Source organism: Cherax quadricarinatus, chromosome 32, assembly GCF_038502225.1.
Source record: "Cherax quadricarinatus isolate ZL_2023a chromosome 32, ASM3850222v1, whole genome shotgun sequence".
NCBI classification, from domain to species: Eukaryota; Metazoa; Arthropoda; class Malacostraca; order Decapoda; family Parastacidae; genus Cherax; species Cherax quadricarinatus.
Genome location: NC_091323.1, coordinates 32,171,542 through 32,190,846, shown reverse-complemented (window position 1 = coordinate 32,190,846; position 19,305 = coordinate 32,171,542). Strand labels below are relative to the sequence as shown.

General features: G+C 47.1%; 1 protein-coding gene across 1 annotated transcript in view; it reads right to left on the bottom strand.

Moving 5' to 3' along the window:
- LOC128690196 (pneumococcal serine-rich repeat protein) overlaps positions 1-19,305 on the bottom strand; it is a 168,290-nt gene that overhangs the window by 8,274 nt on the left and 140,711 nt on the right. The window contains exon 2 of the mRNA XM_070090618.1: positions 11,744-11,940. Within this exon, the coding sequence (XP_069946719.1) occupies positions 11,744-11,821 (78 nt within the window). The 5' untranslated portion in view covers positions 11,822-11,940. The remainder of the gene's footprint in view (positions 1-11,743; positions 11,941-19,305) is intronic.

The following is a 19,305-nucleotide window of genomic DNA, read 5'->3' as shown; positions in this document are numbered from 1 at the left end:
CCAACCAAAAAAAAACTTCCCCTCATTAGTGTTGCACCTCTTGTGAGGGAGTTTCTTGCCATTGTTTCTCATAATAGAATCCCGCTGTAGTATAAATTTTGCAACCAACATCCTGCAAGTTTGAATAAAATCTAGTAATCTGGATTCTCTCTCTCTCTCTCTCTCTCTCTCTCTCTCTCTCTCTCTCTCTCTCTCTCTCTCTCTCTCTCTCTCTCTCTCTCTCTCTCTCTCTCTCTCTCTCTCTCTCTCTCTCTCTCTCTCTCTCTCTCTCTCTCTCTCTCTCTCTCTCTCTCTCTCTCTCACGTTTAAATTAATATCTTAATTTAAAACGCAGAAATTTCCTAAAAATCCTAATATCCCTCTCCCCTCCCCATCCCCCTCCAATCCCCCTCTCTATCTCCCTCCTCCCTCTCCCCCTCTCTATCTCCCTCCTCCCTCCACCATCCCTCCCCCTCCCCATCACCACCACAACCACCACCATCGTCACTACCATCAGCACACATCACCACCACTACTACCACACATCACCACTACCACACATCACTACCACACATCACCACCACTACCACACTTCATCATCACCACCACCACACGTCAGCACCACCACCACAAGTCACCACCAAAATCACCACACATCACCACCACCGCCACACACCACCACCACCACACATCACCACCACTACACATCACCACCACTACCACAACTCATCACCACCACCACCACCACACGTCACCACCACCACCGCCACCATACGTCACCACCACCACACTTCACCACCACCACCACCACACACCACCACCACCACCACCACCACACGTCACCACTACCGCCACCACCAGCACCACCACCACACATCACCACCACCACCACACATCATCACCACCACCACACGTCATAACCACCACCACCACACACCACCACACGTCACCACCACCGCCACCACATATCATCACCACCACCACCACCACACGTCGTAACCACCACCACACACCACCACCACCACACGTCACTACCACCACCTCACATCATCACCACTACCAAAAAGGAGGTCAGAGTGACCCATAAAGCGACGTTCCTCATTTCGTGATGAAATCCCAAGAAAATTGTCTCTTTTCCTGGAAGAGATGAGCACTGCTGAGGACAGTGTCCGTGGCAGTGCTCATGACTCTTGATACGAGCACTGCTGAGGACAGTGTCCGTGGCAGTGCTCATGACTCTTGATACGAGCACTGCTGAGGACAGTGTCCGTGGCAGTGCTCATGATTCCTGATACGAGCACTGCTGAGGACAGTGTCCGTGGCAGTGCTCATGACAATGATTCTGTACATTCCACAGAACATTTAACACAATTTACAGATTGTTGCAGTGCCAAAAAAGGGAAGAGAGAGAGAGAAAAAAAAAGCAATAATCTTGTCTAATTTCTGTAATGTATGTGAGAGAGAGAGAGAGAGAGTAATGGGTGTAGTGGAGAACTGGATTTAGCGTGTGTCCCCAGTTCGATTCCCTACATAGAGCTTGCAGTGTAGCCTAAAATACCTTACTTAAGACGACCACACCAAGCGTGCACAACTCATCTAAAGGAGCACTTAACAAATTATTATATAAAGGTCACTAGACACACTAATTAGAACTAAGTAACTGACCTCAAAGGCATAAAAGATAAAATCTCGTTAAAGATCCAAGCATTCATACTAGACAGGCGACCTTGGCCGCCTCACAGCAGATGACACTTCAAGAACAGTTTAACCTGGAATAAGAAGAGAAAGAAGAGAGATCAGAGCAAGAAGAGTTTCCTCCCCAGACACGTAGAGTCAACATCCTACCTCAGTGGAGGCTGGAGCCACACTGGCCACCCTCCGCTGGCTCGCTGGGGTATTTATACCCTGGCGAAAGCAGTGGTATACACTGAATATACACTGAGAGGTGAACATCACTCGCTGTGTATATACACCAAGAACTGTATTGTTTAAACAGTGCATGAAAAATATCTGCAAGAGTTAGTGACACCTACTTGCTGGCGTCCATTCATATAAAATAATTTACTCTAGTGCCCTTCTGGGTAGTTATATATATATATATATATATATATATATATATATATATATATATATATATATATATATATATATATATATATATATATATATATATGTGTGTGTGTGTGTGTGTGTGTGTGTGTGTGTGTGTGTGTGTGTGTGTGTGTGTGTGTGTGTGTGTGTGTGTGTGTGTGTGGGATGAAAAAAGTAATGAAACATGTCCAATACAGTAAAAAAAAAGTTGTGCCTTATTTTGTGATCCTTGGTTACTTTCTTTGTGATTTTGTGTTTCTATGTGCCTTTGTATTCCTTTGTACCTTTCTTTGTGTTTCTTTGTTTCTCTGCGCCTTTGTGCGTTTTTTTATGTTAGTGTCTCTCTTTATGCCTTTGCATTTCTTTGCGTTCATTTCCAAATTCATTGTGCTCCTTTGCACCTTGTCTTTGCGCCTCTTTGCACCTTGTCTTTGCGCCTCTTTGCACCTTGTCTTTGCGCCTCTTTGCACCTTGTCTTTGCGCCTCTTTGCACCTTGTCTTTGCGCCTCTTTGCACCTTGTCTTTGCGCCTCTTTGCACCTTGTCTTTGCGCCTCTTTGCACCTTGTCTTTGCGCCTCTTTGCACCTTGTCTTTGCGCCTCTTTGCACCTTGTCTTTGCGCCTCTTTGCACCTTGTCTTTGGGCCTCTTTGCACCTTGTCTTTGCGCCTCTTTGCGACCCTGGTTTAATTAGTGTCCTCCAGAAGTAGTTGTAGTGGGGTCTGGAATCTCATTATGTGGCCCAAATGTCAACACAAATAGGTGAGTACACACACACACACACACACACACACACACACACACACACACACACACACACACACACACACACACACACACACACAGAGGGTAGCAGAGTTAAGGAGACAGCCACAAGCAGCATCACTCTCAAGAAAGCCTTAATTACATGCTGCAACAACACCGCATCTCCAGGCATCAACACATACAAATAGGGAGACAGAAACACAAACAGGGAGACAAGAACACAAACAGGGAGATGGAAATAGTAACAGGGAGACAGAAACACAAATAGGGTGAGAGAAACACAAACAGGGAGACAGGAACACAAACAGGGAGATAGGGACACAAACAAGGAGACAGGAACACAAACAGGGAGACAGGAACACAAACAGGGAGACAGGGACACAAACAAGGAGACAGGAACACAAACAGGGAGACAGGAACACAAGCAGGGAGACAGAAACACAAGTGTGCTACTATTATTCGGGTTGGGAGGTCATGTCTGTTTGTCGGAGGGGGACGTCCTGTCGGTTTGTCGGGGGCAAGTCCTGTCGGTTTGTCGGGGTGAGGTCCTGTCGGTTTGTCGGGGGTGAGGTCCTGTCGGTTTGTTCGGGAGAAGGTCCTGTCGGAGCGTCGAATGACCCGTCGGGGCGTCTGGTGTGTGTGGGGGAAGACCCTCTCGGCCTGTCGGTCGAAGAAGCGCCATCAGAATCCATTCATTATCTCGGCTAAGTTAACAAGTCTCCGTAATTAACGAATAACTAACGTCCAATTGTTACCTTGGCGTTACTATACGGTAGACTGTTATATCTGACCAATATACATCGTTACCAGTGTTTTATTGACCAATATACATCGTTACAACTGCTTTATTGAGCAATATACACATCCCAAGTGAATTACGCGCCGGAGAATATTGATATTTGCCAGTGGCCGGGACGCAAGCGGTGACGCAACTTTGCATTACCGTCCTCTCTCGTCTCCCCGGGAAGCTGCGTGGTCCCTGCGGATTTAGGGCTTCGCGGTGGGAAATTTAGTCCGTGATTATCTATTAATATTTTTTTGTGTTTATTTTGCCAGATGTTGTTAATGTTTAGTGTGGAATGTTAGTTGGATGAGAGAAACAGGAAAAACATAGTAGATAGATACTGGCCAAGTCCCACAATGTTTCCTCCAGGAGTTACTAACAAGTTTCGCCCCTCTATGTAGAGCTTTATCAAGTCCTGACATTAGTCAGGCTCTACACAGAGCGAAACGTCCTTCCAGTCAAAGCAAGAAACGTTCCTAGGACAGTCACTGCTGGAAATCCTAGCCAAGCGGCTGTTTTGTTTACACTTCGGACGGTGGCCCGTGGCCTGGTTGGCAACGCACTCGCCTCACACACTGTCAGTGGTTCAATCCCCGGCATGAGTGGAAACACTGGCCGTGTTTCCTTACACCTATTATCCGTGTTCACCTAACAAGTAAGTAGGGACCAGGGTGTTAGTTGACCGGTGTGGGTCGCATCCTGGGGGACAAGACTGAAGGACAGCCATCGATGACGCACTGGGTGGATAACCCTCCCTACCCCGGGTTATCCTGGATGGCTAACCCTACGGGGTTAAAAATCCGTTCAAAATCTCATCTTAATGCAACTGTAATCGTCTCAGCGTGAGCTACAGATTTCTTTTAAGAATATGAGAAGGGAGGAGCACTGCAGAAGGTTTACTTACCCACACTAGGCAGGTACTTCTCAAACCCAAACCCAGTAACAAAAATATTTTCTCAAACCCATTATCAGTGCTGCCTGGGAAATAAGCTTTGACAACTCTATTTACTCACGTGCTATGAGGTAGAGGGGGCTGGGCTTGTGGGATACGTGGATGTGTCTTGGAAGTTGCAGCCACCGAAGCACATATAGTATGTATGCTACATATGTATCATTTACAAAGATATATGTACTGCATGGTTGCTGCCGACTCTGTCTCGGGATGCTGCTTCCTGAACACACATACACACACAGGCAGGATCCATACATAGTTTTAAGCAGAGGTATGATAAAGCTCACAGTACAGGGAGAGTGACCTAGTAGCGACCAGTGAAGAGGCGGGGCCAGGAGCTGTGAATCGACCCCTGCAACCTCAACTAGGTGAGTACAACTAGGTGAGTACACACACACACACACACACGCGCACAAACACACACACACACACACACACACACACACACACACACACACACACACACACACACACACACACACACACACACAAACAAACACACACACACACACACACACACACACACACACACACACACACACACACACACACACACACACACACACACACACACACACACACACACACACACACACACACACACACACACACACACACACACACACACACTCTAAACTTGGGATAGTGAGTGTTGCCTGTATGATGTGAGGGCGAGATAGTGAGTGTTGCCTGCAGGATGTGAGGGTAGAGATAGTGAGTGTTGCCTGCAGGATGAGAGGGAGAGATAGTGAGTGTTGCCTGCAGGATGTGAGGGTAGAGATAGTGAGTGTTGCCTGCAGGATGAGAGGGAGAGATAGTGAGTGTTGCCTGCAGGATGTGAGGGTAGAGATAGTGAGTATTGCCTGCAGGAAGTGAGGGTAGAGAGGATGTGAGGGTAAAGATAGTGAGTGTTGCCTGCAGGATGAGAGGGAGAGATAGTGAGTGTTGCCTGCAGGATGTGAGGGTAGAGATAGTGAGTGTTGCCTGCAGGATGTGAGGGAGAGATAGTGAGAGGATGTGAGGGTAGAGATAGTGAATGTTGCCTGCAGGATGTGAGGGAGAGATAGTGAGTGTTGCCTGCAGGATGTGAGGGAGAGATAGTGAGTGTTGCCTGCAGGATGTGAGGGAGAGATAGTGAGTGTTGCCTGCAGGATGTGAGGGAGAGATAGCGAGTGTTGCCTGCAGGATGTGAGGGTAAAGATAGTCAGTGTTGCCTGCAGGATGTGAGGAGAGACAGTGAGTGTTGCCTGCAGGATGTGAGGGTAGAGATAGTGAGTGTTGCCTGCAGGATGTGAGGGAGAGATAGTGAGTGTTGCCTGCAGGATGTGAGGGTGAGATAGTGAGTGTTGCCTGCAGGATGTGAGGGAGAGATAGTGAGTGTTGTCTGCAGGATGTGAGAGTAGAGACAGTGAGTGTTGCCTGCAGAATGTGAGAGTAGAGACAGTGAGTGTTGCCTGCAGGATGTGAGTGTAGAGATAGTGAGTGTTGCCTGCAGGATGTGAGGGTAGAGATAGTGAGTGTTGCCTGCAGGATGTGAGGGTAGAGATAGAGAGGATAGTGAGTGTTGCCTGCAGGATGTGAGGGTAGAGATAGTGAGTGTTGCCTGCAGGATGTGAGGGTAGAGATAGTGAGTGTTGCCTGCAGGATGTGAGGGAGAGATAGTGAGTGTTGCCTGCAGGATGTGAGGGTAGAGATAGTGAGTGTTGCCTGCAGGATGTGAGGGTAGAGATAGTGAGTGTTGCCTGCAAGATGTGAGGGAGAGATAGAGATAGTGAGTGTTGCCTGCAGGATGTGAGGGTAGAGATAGTGAGTGTTGCCTGCAGGATGTGAGGGTAGAGATAGTGAGTGTTGCCTGCAGGATGTGAGGGTAGAGATAGTGAGTGTTGCCTGGAGGATAGGATGTGAGGTTGCTTGCAGGATGTGATAGTGAGTGTTGCCTGCAGGATTTGAGGGAGAGATAGTGAGTGTTGCCTGCAGGATGTGAGGGTAGAGATAGTGAGTGTTGCCTGCAGGATGTGAGGGTAGAGATAGTGAGTGTTGCCTGCAGGATGTGAGGGTAGAGATAGTGAGTGTTGCAGGATGTGAGGGTAGAGATAGTGAGTGTTGCCTGCAGGATGTGAGAGCAGAGATAGTGAGTGTTGCCTGCAGGATGTGAGGGTAGAGATAGTGAGTGTTGCCTGCAGGATGTGAGGGAGATAGAGTAGTGTGAGGGTAAAGATAGTGAGTGTTGCCTGCAGGATGTGAGGGTAGAGATAGTGAGTGTTGCCTGCAGGATGTGAGGGTAGAGATAGTGAGTGTTGCCTGCAGGATGTGAGGGTAGAGATAGTGAGTGTTGCCTGCAGGATGTGAGGGTAGAGATAGTGAGTGTTGCCTGCAGGATGTGAGGGTAGAGATAGTGAGTAGTTGCCTGCAGGATGTGAGGGTAGAGATAGTGAGTGTTGCCTGCAGGATGGATGTGAGGGTAGAGATAGTGAGTGTTGTTGCCTGTAGGATGTGAGGGTAGAGATAGTGAGTGTTGCCTGCAGGATGTGAGGGAGAGATAGTGAGTGTTGCCTGCAGGATGTGAGGGTAGAGATAGTGAGTGTTGCCTGCAGGATGTGAGGGTAGAGATAGTGAGTGTTGCCTGCAGGATGTGAGGGTAGAGATAGTGAGTGTTGCCTGCAGGATGTGAGGGTAGAGATAGTGAGTGTTGCCTGCAGGATGTGAGGGTAGAGATAGTGAGTGTTGCCTGCAGGATGTGAGGGTAGAGATAGTGAGTGTTGCCTGCAGGATGTGAGGGTAGAGATAGTGAGTGTTGCCTGCAGGATGTGAGGGAGAGATAGTGAGTGTTGCCTGCAGGATGTGAGGGTAGAGATAGTGAGTGTTGCCTGCAGGATGTGAGGGAGAGATAGTGAGTGTTGCCTGCAGGATGTGAGGGTAGAGATAGTGAGTGTTGCCTGCAGGATGTGAGGGAGAGATAGTGAGTGTTGCCTGCAGGATGTGAGGGTAGAGATAGTGAGTGTTGCCTGCAGGATGTGAGGGAGAGATAGTGAGTGTTGCCTGCAGGATGTGAGGGTAGAGATAGTGAGTGTTGCTTGCAGGATGTGAGGAGAGATAGTGAGTGTTGCCTGCAGGATGTGAGGGTAGAGATAGTGAGTGTTGCCTGCAGGATGTGAGGGTAGAGATAGTGAGTGTTGCCTGCAGGATGTGAGGGAGAGATAGTGAGTGTTGCCTGCAGGATGTGAGGGTAGAGATAGTGAGTGTTGTCTGCAGGATGTGGGGGAGATATAGTGAGTATTGCCTGCAGGATGTGAGGGAGAGATAGTGAGTGTTGCCTGCAGGATGTGAGGGTAGAGATAGTGAGTGTTGCCTGCAGGATGTGAGGGAGAGATAGTGAGTGTTGCCTGCAGGATGTGAGGGTAGAGATAGTGAGTGTTGCCTGCAGGATGTGAGGGTAGAGATAGTGAGTGTTGCCTGCAGGATGTGAGGGTAGAGATAGTGAGTGTTGCCTGCAGGATGTGAGGGAGAGACAGTGAGTGTTGCCTGCAAGATGTGAGGGTAGAGATAGTGAGTGTTGCCTGCAGGATGTGAGGGAGTAGAGATAGTAGAGTGTTGCCTGCAGGATGTGAGGGTAGAGATAGTGAGTGTTGCCTGCAGAGAGTGTTGCCTGCAGGATGTGAGGGTAGAGATATTGAGTGTTGCCTGCAGGAAGTGAGGGAGAGACAGTGAGTGTTGCCTGCAAGATGTGAGGGTAGAGATAGTGAGTGTTGCCTGCAGGATGTGAGGGAGGAATAGTGAGTGCTGCCTGCAGGATGTGAGGGAGTGATAGTGAGTGTCGCCTGCAGGATGTGAGGGTAGAGATAGTGAGTGTTGCCTGCAGGATGTGAGGGAGAGATAGTGAGTGTTGCCTGCAGGATGTGAGGGAGAGATAGTGAGTGTTGCCTGCAGGATGTGAGGGTAGAGATAGTGAGTGTTGCCTGCAGGATGTGAGGGAGAGATAGTGAGTGTTGCCTGCAGGATGTGAGGGAGAGATAGTGAGTGTTGCCTGCAGGATGTGAGGGAGAGATAGTGAGTGTTGCCTGCAGGATGTGAGGGAGAGATAGTGAGTGTTGCCTGCAGAATGTGAGGGAGAGATAGTGAGTGTTGCCTGCAGGATGTGAGGGAGAGATAGTGAGTGTTGCCTGCAGGATGTGAGGGAGAGATAGTGAGTGTTGCCCGCAGGATGTGAGGGAGAGATAGTGAGTGTTGCCTCCAGGATGTGAGGGAGAGATAGTGAGTGTTGACTGCAGGATGTGAGGGTAGAGATAGTGAGTGTTTCCTGCAAGATGTGAGGGAGAGATAGTGATTGTTGCCTGCAGGATCTGAGGGAGAGATAGTGAGTGTTGCCTGCAGGATGTGAGGGTAGAATTAGTGAGTGTGGCCTGCAGGATGTGAGGGAGAGATAGTGAGTGTTGCCTGCAGGATGTGAGGGAGAGATAGTGAGTGTTGCCTGCAGGATGTGAGGGTAGAGATAGTGAGTGTTGCCTGCAGGATGTGAGGGTAGAGATAGTGAGTGTTGCCTGCAGGATGTGAGGGTAGAGATATTGAGTGTTGCCTGCAGGATGAGGGAGAGACAGTGAGGGCCTGCAGAGATAGTGAGTGTTGCCTGCAGGATGTGAGGGAGGAATAGTGAGAGGATGTGAGGGAGAGATAGTGAGTGTTGCCTGCAGGATGTGAGGGTAGAGATAGTGAGTGTTGCCTGCAGGATGTGAGGGAGAGATAGTGAGTGTTGCCTGCAGGATGTGAGGGTAGAGATAGTGAGTGTTGCCTGCAGGATGTGAGGGTAGAGATAGTGAGTGTTGCCTGCAGGATGTGAGGGTAGAGATAGTGAGTGTTGCCTGCAGGATGTGAGGGTAGAGATAGTGAGTGTTTCCTGCAGGATGTGAGGGAGTGTTGCCTGCAGGAAGTGAGGGAGAGACAGTGAGTGTTGCCTGCAAGATAGTGTTGCCTGCAGGATGAGTGTGAGGGAGAGATAGTGAGTGCCTGCAGGATGTGAGGGTAGAGATAGTGAGTGTTGCCTGCAGGATGTGAGGGAGAGATAGTGAATGTTGCCTGCAGGTTGTAACAGAGAGATAGTGAGTGTTACCTGCAGGATGTGAGGGAGAGATAGTGAGTGTTGCCTGCAGGTTGTAACAGAGAGATAATAAGTGTTACCTGCAGTATGTAAGGGAGAGATAGTGAGTGTTGCCTACAGGATATGAGGGAGAGATAGTGAATGTTGCCTGCAGGTTGTAACAGAGAGATAATAAGTGTTACCTGCAGTATGTAAGGGAGAGATAGTGAGTGTTGCCTACAGGATATGAGGGAGAGATAGTGAATGTTGCCTGCAGGATGTGAGGGAGAGATAGTGAGTGTTGCCTGCAGGATGTGAGGGTAGAATTAGTGAGTGTGGCCTGCAGGATGTGAGGGAGAGATAGTGAGTGTTGCCTGCAGGATATGAGGGAGAGATAGTGAGTGTTGCCTGCAGGGTTTGAGGGAGAGATAGTGAGTGTTGATTGCAGGATGTGAGGGAGAGACAGTGAGTGTTGTCTGCAGGATGTGAGGGGAGAGATAGTGAGTGTTGCCTCTAGGATGTGAGGGGAGAGAGAATGAGTGTTTCCTGCAGGTTGCTACGGAAAGATAGTAACTGTTGCCTGCAGGATGTGAGGGAGAGATAGTGAGTGTTGCCTGCAGGATGTGAGGGGAGAGATACTGACTGTTTCCTGCAGGATGTGAAGGAGAGATAGTGAGTGTTCCCTGCAGGATGTGAGAGAGAGATAGTGAGTGTTGATTGCAGGATGTGAGGAAGATACAGTGAGTGTTGCCTGCAGGATGTGAGTTGAGAGAGAATGAGTGTTTCCTGCAGGTTGCTACGGAAAGATAGTAACTGTTGCCTGCAGGATGTGAGGGAGAGATAGTGAGTGTTGCCTGCAGGATGTGAGGGGAGAGATACTGACTGTTTCCTGCAGGATGTGAAGGAGAGATAGTGAGTGTTCCCTGCAGGATGTGAGAGAGAGATAGTGAGTGTTGCCTGCAGGATGTGAGGGAGAGATAGTGAGTTTTGCCTGCAGGATCTGAGGTTAGAGATAGTGAGTGTTGCTTGCAGGATGTGAGGGACAGATATTGAGTGTTGCCTGCAGGATGTGAAGGAGATATAGTTAGCGTTGCCTGCTGGATGTGAGAGGAAAGATAATGAGTGTAGCCTGCAGAATGTGGGGGAGAGATAGTGAGTGTTGCCTGCAGGTATCTACAGAAAGATAGTAACTGTTGCCTGCAGGATGTGAGGCGAGAAACAGTGAATGTTACCTGCAGGATGTGAGGCGAGAGATACCAATTTATCTGCATGTCTCCAAGACAGCCTCCTCCGTCTCGCTTATCATCTCAAGCGACTGGAGACAAACCCGGCATTACAGCCGTTATTAATACTGAAATTTACGAGTCTCCAGCTCACACATTATCTGGTCAAGCTTCAGTGAGCTTCGTGTAATAAATTGGTTGGCTTATTAAGCTCTAAGCTTAACTGTAACACGAGGTTCATCAAGCGTCATCAGTCACTACAGGAGGGTCAATAAGACTGTCACCTGCACAACACCAGTCATTATACGAGGGTCATTAAGACTGTCACCTGCACAACACCAGTCATTATACGAGGGTCATTAAGACTGTCAACTGTACAACACCAGTCGTTATACGAGGGTCATTAAGACTGTCACCTGTACAACACCAGTCGTTATACGAGGGTCATTAAGACTGTCACCTGTACAACACCAGTCATTATACGAGGGTCATTAAGACTGTCACCTGCACAACACCAGTCGTTATACGAGGGTCATTAAGACTGTCACCTGCACAAGACCAGTCGTTACACGAGGGTCATTAAGACTGTCACCTATACAACACCAGTCATTATACGAGGGTCATTAAGACTGTCACCTGTACAACACCAGTCATTACACGAGGGTCATTAAGACTGTCACCTGCACAACACCAGTCATTACACGAGGGTCATTAAGACTGTCACCTGTACAACACCAGTCATTATACGAGGGTCATTAAGACTGTCACCTGTACAACACCAGTCGTTACACGAGGGTCATTAAGACTGTCACCTGCTGAAGATATCGTAATTATCAGTACCCATGGCTTCAGGGATGCTGACCTGACCTCATCTACTCACCCTTCTGCTGGGGTCACCGAGGGCAGATCTGGTCACCATGATCACCAGCACCACCACCACTGTGGTCACCCCCGCCATTCTCTTGACCTCGGGGTCACCTCCACACACCCCTGGGAATTCCTCCAGAAGGTAACTGTTGTGTTGAGGAGGAGGTGAGACCAGGTCAAGGGGAGGTCACGAAGGTCAACCAATGCAATCTGTAGAGAAGAAATAAACCAGAATTTTCAATGTATATATATATATATATATATATATATATATATATATATTCCTTCTCATTGTGAAATGAATTTCTCTCTCTTTCTCTCTCTCTCTCTCTCTCTCTCTCTCTCTCTCTCTCTCTCTCTCTCTCTCGCTTTCTCCTCCTCCTCCTCCTCCGACTATCACAATTAATTAGCGGGTCCTTAATACCATAATTACACCTCCTGTGGGAGTCCTGGGTCTCCAGTACTGAAGATCACAAAGGTCACCTCCTCCACCACTAGCACCGCAGCGCCTCTGCTCATAACTGTGCCTGAATTCCAAAGGTCTCTTCCAAGCCTTTGTAATGTATGCACTCTTGCTAACATTAAATTCTCTTAAATGAACAGTTTCTTGACTGTGTGTGTGTGTGTGTGTGTGTGTATGTATGTATAGTTGTGTAAATTTATATAGTTCCAAATTTTCATAGAAGAGAAACACGTGTGCAGCATTGCAAGACAAGCCACAAGGGTCAAAATTTCACTACATTCCAATAGGCATGTCGACCTTGTAGGAACCGGACTGACCCTCAACAAGCATCACCTTCCTTCCTTCCCTTCCCCTCGCCCTTCAAAGGGAATGGGGGCGGTGCTCCCTATATATATATATATATATATATATATATATATATATATATATATATATATATATATATATATATATATATATATATATATATATATATATATATATATATATATATATATGAAAATATATACATATATATGTATATATTTACAAGAGTTAGCGGTAAAAAAGGTCATCTGGTATCACGATTTCTTTATTTAACTTAAAGAAAACGACGACCGTGACTTTTGTAGCACCGACTCAAAAAGAAATATGTTACTGTGGAGGAAACTAAATTAACAACGAGATTTTTATACCTTAGGCAAAGATCATTTGTTGTGTCCTGATTATGGCTGTGTACACTGTGAGGTGTGTTTCTCAGGGTATGTACACTGTGAGGTGTATGTTTGTGTATGTACACTGTGAGGTGTATGTTTGTGTATATACACTGTAATGTGTATGTTCCTCGGTGTACTCACCTATTTGTACTCACCTATTTGTGGCTGCAGGGGTCGATTCATAGCTCCTGGCCCCGCCTCTTCGCTGATTGCTACTACTAGGTGTATATACACTGTTATGTACATGTTTTTGTATGTACACTGTGAGGTGTATGTTCTCTGTATATATACACTGTGAGGTGTATGTTTCTCAGTGTATATACACTGTCAGGTGCTTCTCAGTGTATATACATTGTCAGGTGCTTCTCAGTGTATATACATTGTCAGGTGTTTCTCAGTGTATATACATTGTCAGGTGCTTCTCAGTGTATATACATTGTCAGGTGTTTCTCAGTGTATATACATTGTCAGGTGTTTCTCAGTGTATATACATTGTCAGGTGCTTCTCAGTGTATATACATTGTCAGGTGTTTCTCAGTGTATATACATTGTCAGGTGCTTCTCAGTGTATATACGCTGTCAGATATTTCTCAGTGTATATACACTGTCAAGTGTATGGTTCTCAGTGTATATATACTGAAAGGTGCATATCTCTCAGTATACGTCCTGAGATGTATGTATATACACCTATACGGATGCGTATATACAGTGACAATAGTATATCTCTCAGTGTACATACACTGACAAGTGTATGAGTCACAGACAGCAACACTACTGCTGCTGACGTCTCTTCCCTCAGATGCAGAGATATCTCAATGCTGAAGTTATTCTCTCTCTGTCTCTATCTCTGTGTGTCTCGGTCTCTGTCTGTCTGTGAGCCTGTCTGTTTGCCTGTCTGTCTGTCTGTCTCTCTGTCTCTCTGTCTCTCTATCTCTCTCTCTCTCTCTGTCTCTGTCTCTGTCTCTCTCTCTCTCTCTCTCTCTCTCTCTCTCTCTCTCTCTCTCTCTCTCTCTCTCTCTCTCTCTCTCTCTCTCTCTTTTACACAGAGTTTGACAAGGTTAAGGATCCCTAGCTTTATTGACAAGCTATTTACAGGTTAAGGATTCCTAACTTTATTGACAAGCTAAGAGCTGTTACCTACATCAGCTCATTTGAAAGCATTTTTATTGTTATGAGACATACAAGTAGGGAACAGGATGAAGTTGGAGCCATCTGTGGGCCAGCATTTTCATTTGATCAACTGACTTTATCTCGTTGGCATCATTATGCTGTACGAATGTGTTCCATACTCGAGTCATCCTGGGTATAGAGGATCTCAGATGGAGTGATGTTCTGGAGAAGGGTACAGCCAGAGTGAAGTTGCTGCTTTCTGCCCGTCTTGTGGCATAAAAGCTTGTTTCACGCTGTCCTCGAAGTGGATCCAAGTGTGGTATTTTGACAATATTGGCCTTGTACATAACAGTAAGGCCACCCACATCCCTCCTATGTTGAAGGCTCTGCTGAAATGACAGATCTATCCAGGATGGGTCCAGGCGAGAGATAAGACGTCTTGCTCTGTTCTCTACTCTGTCAAGCAGTCGCAGATGAGAGGGGGGAGGCAGGCAAACCAAGAAAGTGGAGCATTCTCAAGGTATGAGCGTACTTGTGCCTCGTACAGAATCTTGCAACCCCTACTGTCAAGCAGATGCGAGATACGGCGAAGTGCTGTAAGCTTCCTCGCTGCCTTGTTTGCAAGATTTACAACATGGTTCTTCATGGTTAGTTTGGAGTCAAATTTCACCCCAAGGATATCAACTTCTTCTCCAGGTGCCAACACCCTCCCATTCATCCTTACTGCTGCACCGGCATTACCATCATGGTGCCTAGAGACGATCATCATTTGCGTTTTCTCAGGTGCAAATGTTACTTGCCATCTATTTCCCCAAGCTGATATAGCTCTCAGCTGGTGATTGATGTAGCTTAGAGCAGCTGGTATTTCTTCTCTTGGATAAGTGAATGTCAGTGTACAGTCGTCTGCATATGAATGGAATTCTGGGATGAGATGAAGAAGGTCGTTGAAGTAGACATTCCATAACAATGGTCCCAGCACGCTTCCTTGTGGAACACTTGCCCCAATAGGATGTCTTGCTGATTCCGTTCCATTGAGAACTACACTTAGAGATCTACCATGAAGGTAATCACTGAGGAGACATAGCGTAGAGCCTGCAATTCCCAGTGCTTGAAGTTTTGCTAAGAGGCCCTGGTGCCACACCTGGTCGAAAGCGCCAGCAATGTCCAGTGCTACCACACAGCTGACTTTGGATTCATCCAGTGACTGGTGCCACTTAGTGGAGAGGTTTAACAACAGATCAGCAGCAGAGTAACCTTTCCTGAAGCCATACTGACGATCACAAAATAGTGAGTGGTAGTCAAAAAACTCTGTCATTTGTCTTGAGATTATTGTATCAAGGATCTTACCAGTGATTGACAGAAGTGACTCTGGTCTGTAGTTGCTGATTTCTGCTCTGCTCTTCTTTTTGTGAACAGGGACTACATTTGCCTCTTTCCATAGAGAGGGTCATTTACACTGTACTAGGCAGTGCTGAAAGATGCGAGTTAGAGATGCTGCTAGCTTGTCTGCACATCTTCTCAGCAATCTTGGGCTCAACTTGTCTGGGCCCACAGCCTTTTCTTGGTCAAGCGATTGATGAAGGAAATGCACCTCCTCCTGCCTTATTGTCACCAGTGACAGTTTTGACACAGTTCTTGCAGCTAGCCAAGGAGGGTCCCTTGCAGGATCAGGAACTTGCATTTTGGTAGCAAAGTGTTCAGCAAAGAGGTCGGCCTTCTCTTGACTACTAGTAGAGGTGGTCCCATCCTGTCGATTTAGAGGTGGAATGAGTTCATCAGGCAGATAACCTGGTCTGTCCTTGACCAGGGACCACCAGGTTTTGGAGCCTACCCTACCTGATGCTAGCTTTCTTTTAGTGTCCACCTCCCATTTAGCAATGGCCCACTTTTGAACGTCACCCATATGCCTACAGGCTTGCATGTGCAAGTTCCTGTTATAGGTGGTAGGATGTTACACAAATAACCCGCACATAAAAGACAGAAGCTTACGACGACGTTTCGGTCCGACTTGGACCATTGACAAAGTCACACTGTCACAAGTCGGACCGAAACGTCGTCGTAAGCTTCTGTCTTTATGTGCGGATCTTGTATCATCGTTCAGTCACGGTATTGTGCCTTTTTATTTATTTATTAGTGGTAGGATGTCTCTTGTACCTTTGCCATGCTTTGTACTTAGCAGTAGCAGCCTCTCTACAACGAAAGCCAAACCAAGGCTGATCTGTAGGCTTCGTCACATATTGCTGGTGAGGAATGTGTTCTTGTGTAGATTAAGGATGTGTCCAGTGAAGGCTTTCACTTGGTTGTCAACATCCCCTTGGAGAAGAGCATTCCAGTCGGTGGTGGCGAGCTCAGAGCAAAGGGCTGGCCAGTTACCTCTTTCCCATAGACAGGTTGTGTGTGTGGACTCCTCACCTCGTTCTGTTGGGATCTTAAGTGTGGTAAAAACAGCCTTGTGGTCAGACGATCCAACGTAGCCGAGGGGTTGACAAGTGACTATGCCTTCTGCCAGATCACTCACTACTGGGTCAAGGGAGGAGCCAGAGATATGAGTAGGGAAATCAACAAAGTTTCTCATGTCAAACACTGCAAGAAGGTCATCAAAGTCCCTCTGTATAAGGTGCTGGTTGAGGTCACCAACAATTATAATATGTTGACAGTTGTGTTGTAGCAGAAGGGAGTCAATATTTTCCATTAGGAAGTTGATAGGGTCTGCATGTTGCCACTGAGGTCTGTACATTGCACTTGCTAGTACAGAGGTACTAGTGTTTATGTTGCCACTGAGGTCTGTACATTGCACATGCTAGTACAGAGGTACTAGTGTTTATGTTGCCACTGAGGTCTGTACATTGCACTTGCTAGTACAGAGGTACTAGTGTTTATACAGAGCTTGAAGAACATCATTTCAAGATGTGTAGGGGTGGCAACATCAATGTGCTGGGCATGAACACTTTTAGAGAAGCACACAGCAACACCTCCTCCTTGCCCTTGCCTGTCTCTTCTCATCCATGAGGTGTAGCCAGCAATTCTTGCAAAATTTTCTGGAGTCCTGTCATCCAAAAATGTTTCAACAACAGCTATCATGTCGGGACGTCGAGTGTTCACAAAACTATGTGTGAGCTCTCCAACATTAGTAATGAAACCTCTAATGTTGGCCGACAGGATGCTGATAGACTGGCTCCTCATGATGAAGTGGTCAGCTTGAGGTGGTGGGTGTGTAGGGCATGTAAGGTGCCTGCCCTTGAGAGAGGTAGGGTACTGAGGCAGCTGCAGGGATGTAGGTCTGTGGTCTTGTATAAGGCCCAATACCACCTGCTGGGCTGGGTTAGGAGTAGCTAAGTGGGTGACGTGTGAGAGTGTTCACCAATTCAGAGATCCTGCTGGTTTGTTCTGAGAACAGGTCTCTAAACAGGTGGCCCTGTCTGTCAAGTTCCTTTTTCTTCCAACACTGGTCCTCCTGATGTCCTTTCTTGTAGCAGTAATTGCACCTGGTATCTCGCAGGCAGTTGTTGACAGTGTGCCCCTTCCGGTGACAGCGAGAGCACAGCCTAGGTGCCTGGGAGGGTGGACTATGATTTGTTGCACGTCCTGTGTTTTGCAGATTTGTTCTCAGGTTCTACCGCTGGAACTGTGTTGGTGGAGGGTGAGACTGCTGTAGATGTCTTCCTCCTTCACGTCCTCTTCCACGTCCTCTGCCCCGTCCTCTACCAGTTCTGACAGATGTGTCCCTGCTGTTCGTACTTTGGCACAGTAGGTGATCAGGTGAGGTGATAGTTCCCTGATTATTAACTGCACCAATCTCTGGTGGAGAAACTCCTGACTCAGAACTTGCTGATGAAGCACTGCTGCCAGATTCTGGAATAGTGTCGGCAGGTGTGCTGACAAGTGTAGGATCAGAGATGGTATGTGCACTGTCAAGTGGACTGGCAGTGGCTGAAGCAGAGATGTCAGGTGTAGGAGAATTAACAGATCCAAGGCTTCCCTCGTTGCTGGGAAGAGGATTTGTTCCCTCTGTGGTGGTCAGAGGAATTGTGTTAGAATTCCCAAAGGTAGTGTTTTGAACTCTGTCAGTCTGTGGGACCTTAGCGATGACAGAATTCCACCAGTTGTTTACCCCTGAGTTAAGCTCAGTGTGGGACTTCCAGTCTTTGTCAATAGTTTCACCATCAGATGAGCAGCTTACGTCACTTGATGTAGGCTTGCACTGGCCTTCTACAATAGTGTCACCATCAACTGAGCAGCTCAATAGTTTCACCATCAGATGAGCAGCTTACGTCACTTGATGTAGGCTTGCACTGGCCTTCTACAATAGTGTCACCATCAACTGAGCAGCTTACGTCACTTGATGCAGGCTTGCACTGGCCTTCTACAATAGCTTGTAGGTTATCTAATGATTTGAGGAGCTCATGAAGTGCTTCCCTGTGATGGATTATCTTAGCTGCAACTTTACAACACAGCCCAAGAGGGCAGTCTTGATCTTTGGACAGGAGTCCCTGAGGTAGGACTTCTGAACCTTCCTCCTGTAGCTCCAGGCTTGTATCCACATATACCACAGGATTATGGATATCCTTCAATTTTCTAAATTTTTCAACCTGGCTGCAACAAAATTCTTCTTCTGGAATGCAATCTGTGTGGCAGTAGTTGGAACAAGTAGGTTCCTGCAGTAACTACTGGGACAATAGCCAGATAGCGTAGATATTCTTGCTATTTTGCAATGTGAAGTCATCCCAGAGGAGGCTTGTAGGTTTGCAATGAAGTTCACAGGAGAGAGAGAGTGGGTGGTGGTATCGTGGGTGGGGTGGAGTATCGTGGGTGGGGGTGTTTATAACGGGGTGGGTAGTGAGGGCGGCAGTGGGCCGACGAGCTGGAAGTGTTGCCTTCTCACTATCACTTAATAAACACTGTTTGTCCTTGATATGTCCCTGGGCTTCAACATTACTTCTGCCAGATGTAAGTCTTCCATTGTAACAGATATAGCGTCTGATCATTTCCCAAGGCTAACTTCTCTAGATATTGGTAATGCTATCCTCCCTGGTGGGATATTCAAACGGAAACGTCTTAATGTTCCCCCTGATCAACATGATGACTTTGTTGCACATGTGACTGGTATTATTCCTATGAGTGTACCTCTGTCGAGACTTTTAACAATGACCTTGTAAGCAGTATTCAGAACTTCTTAGAGCCGCCTCTGAAACCTCCTACTACTCTACTTTTAACAATGACCTTGTGAGCAGTATTCAGAACTTCTTAGAGCCGCCTCTGAAACCTCCTACTACTCTAAATCCAAATGACTTCCATAATAATCATAAG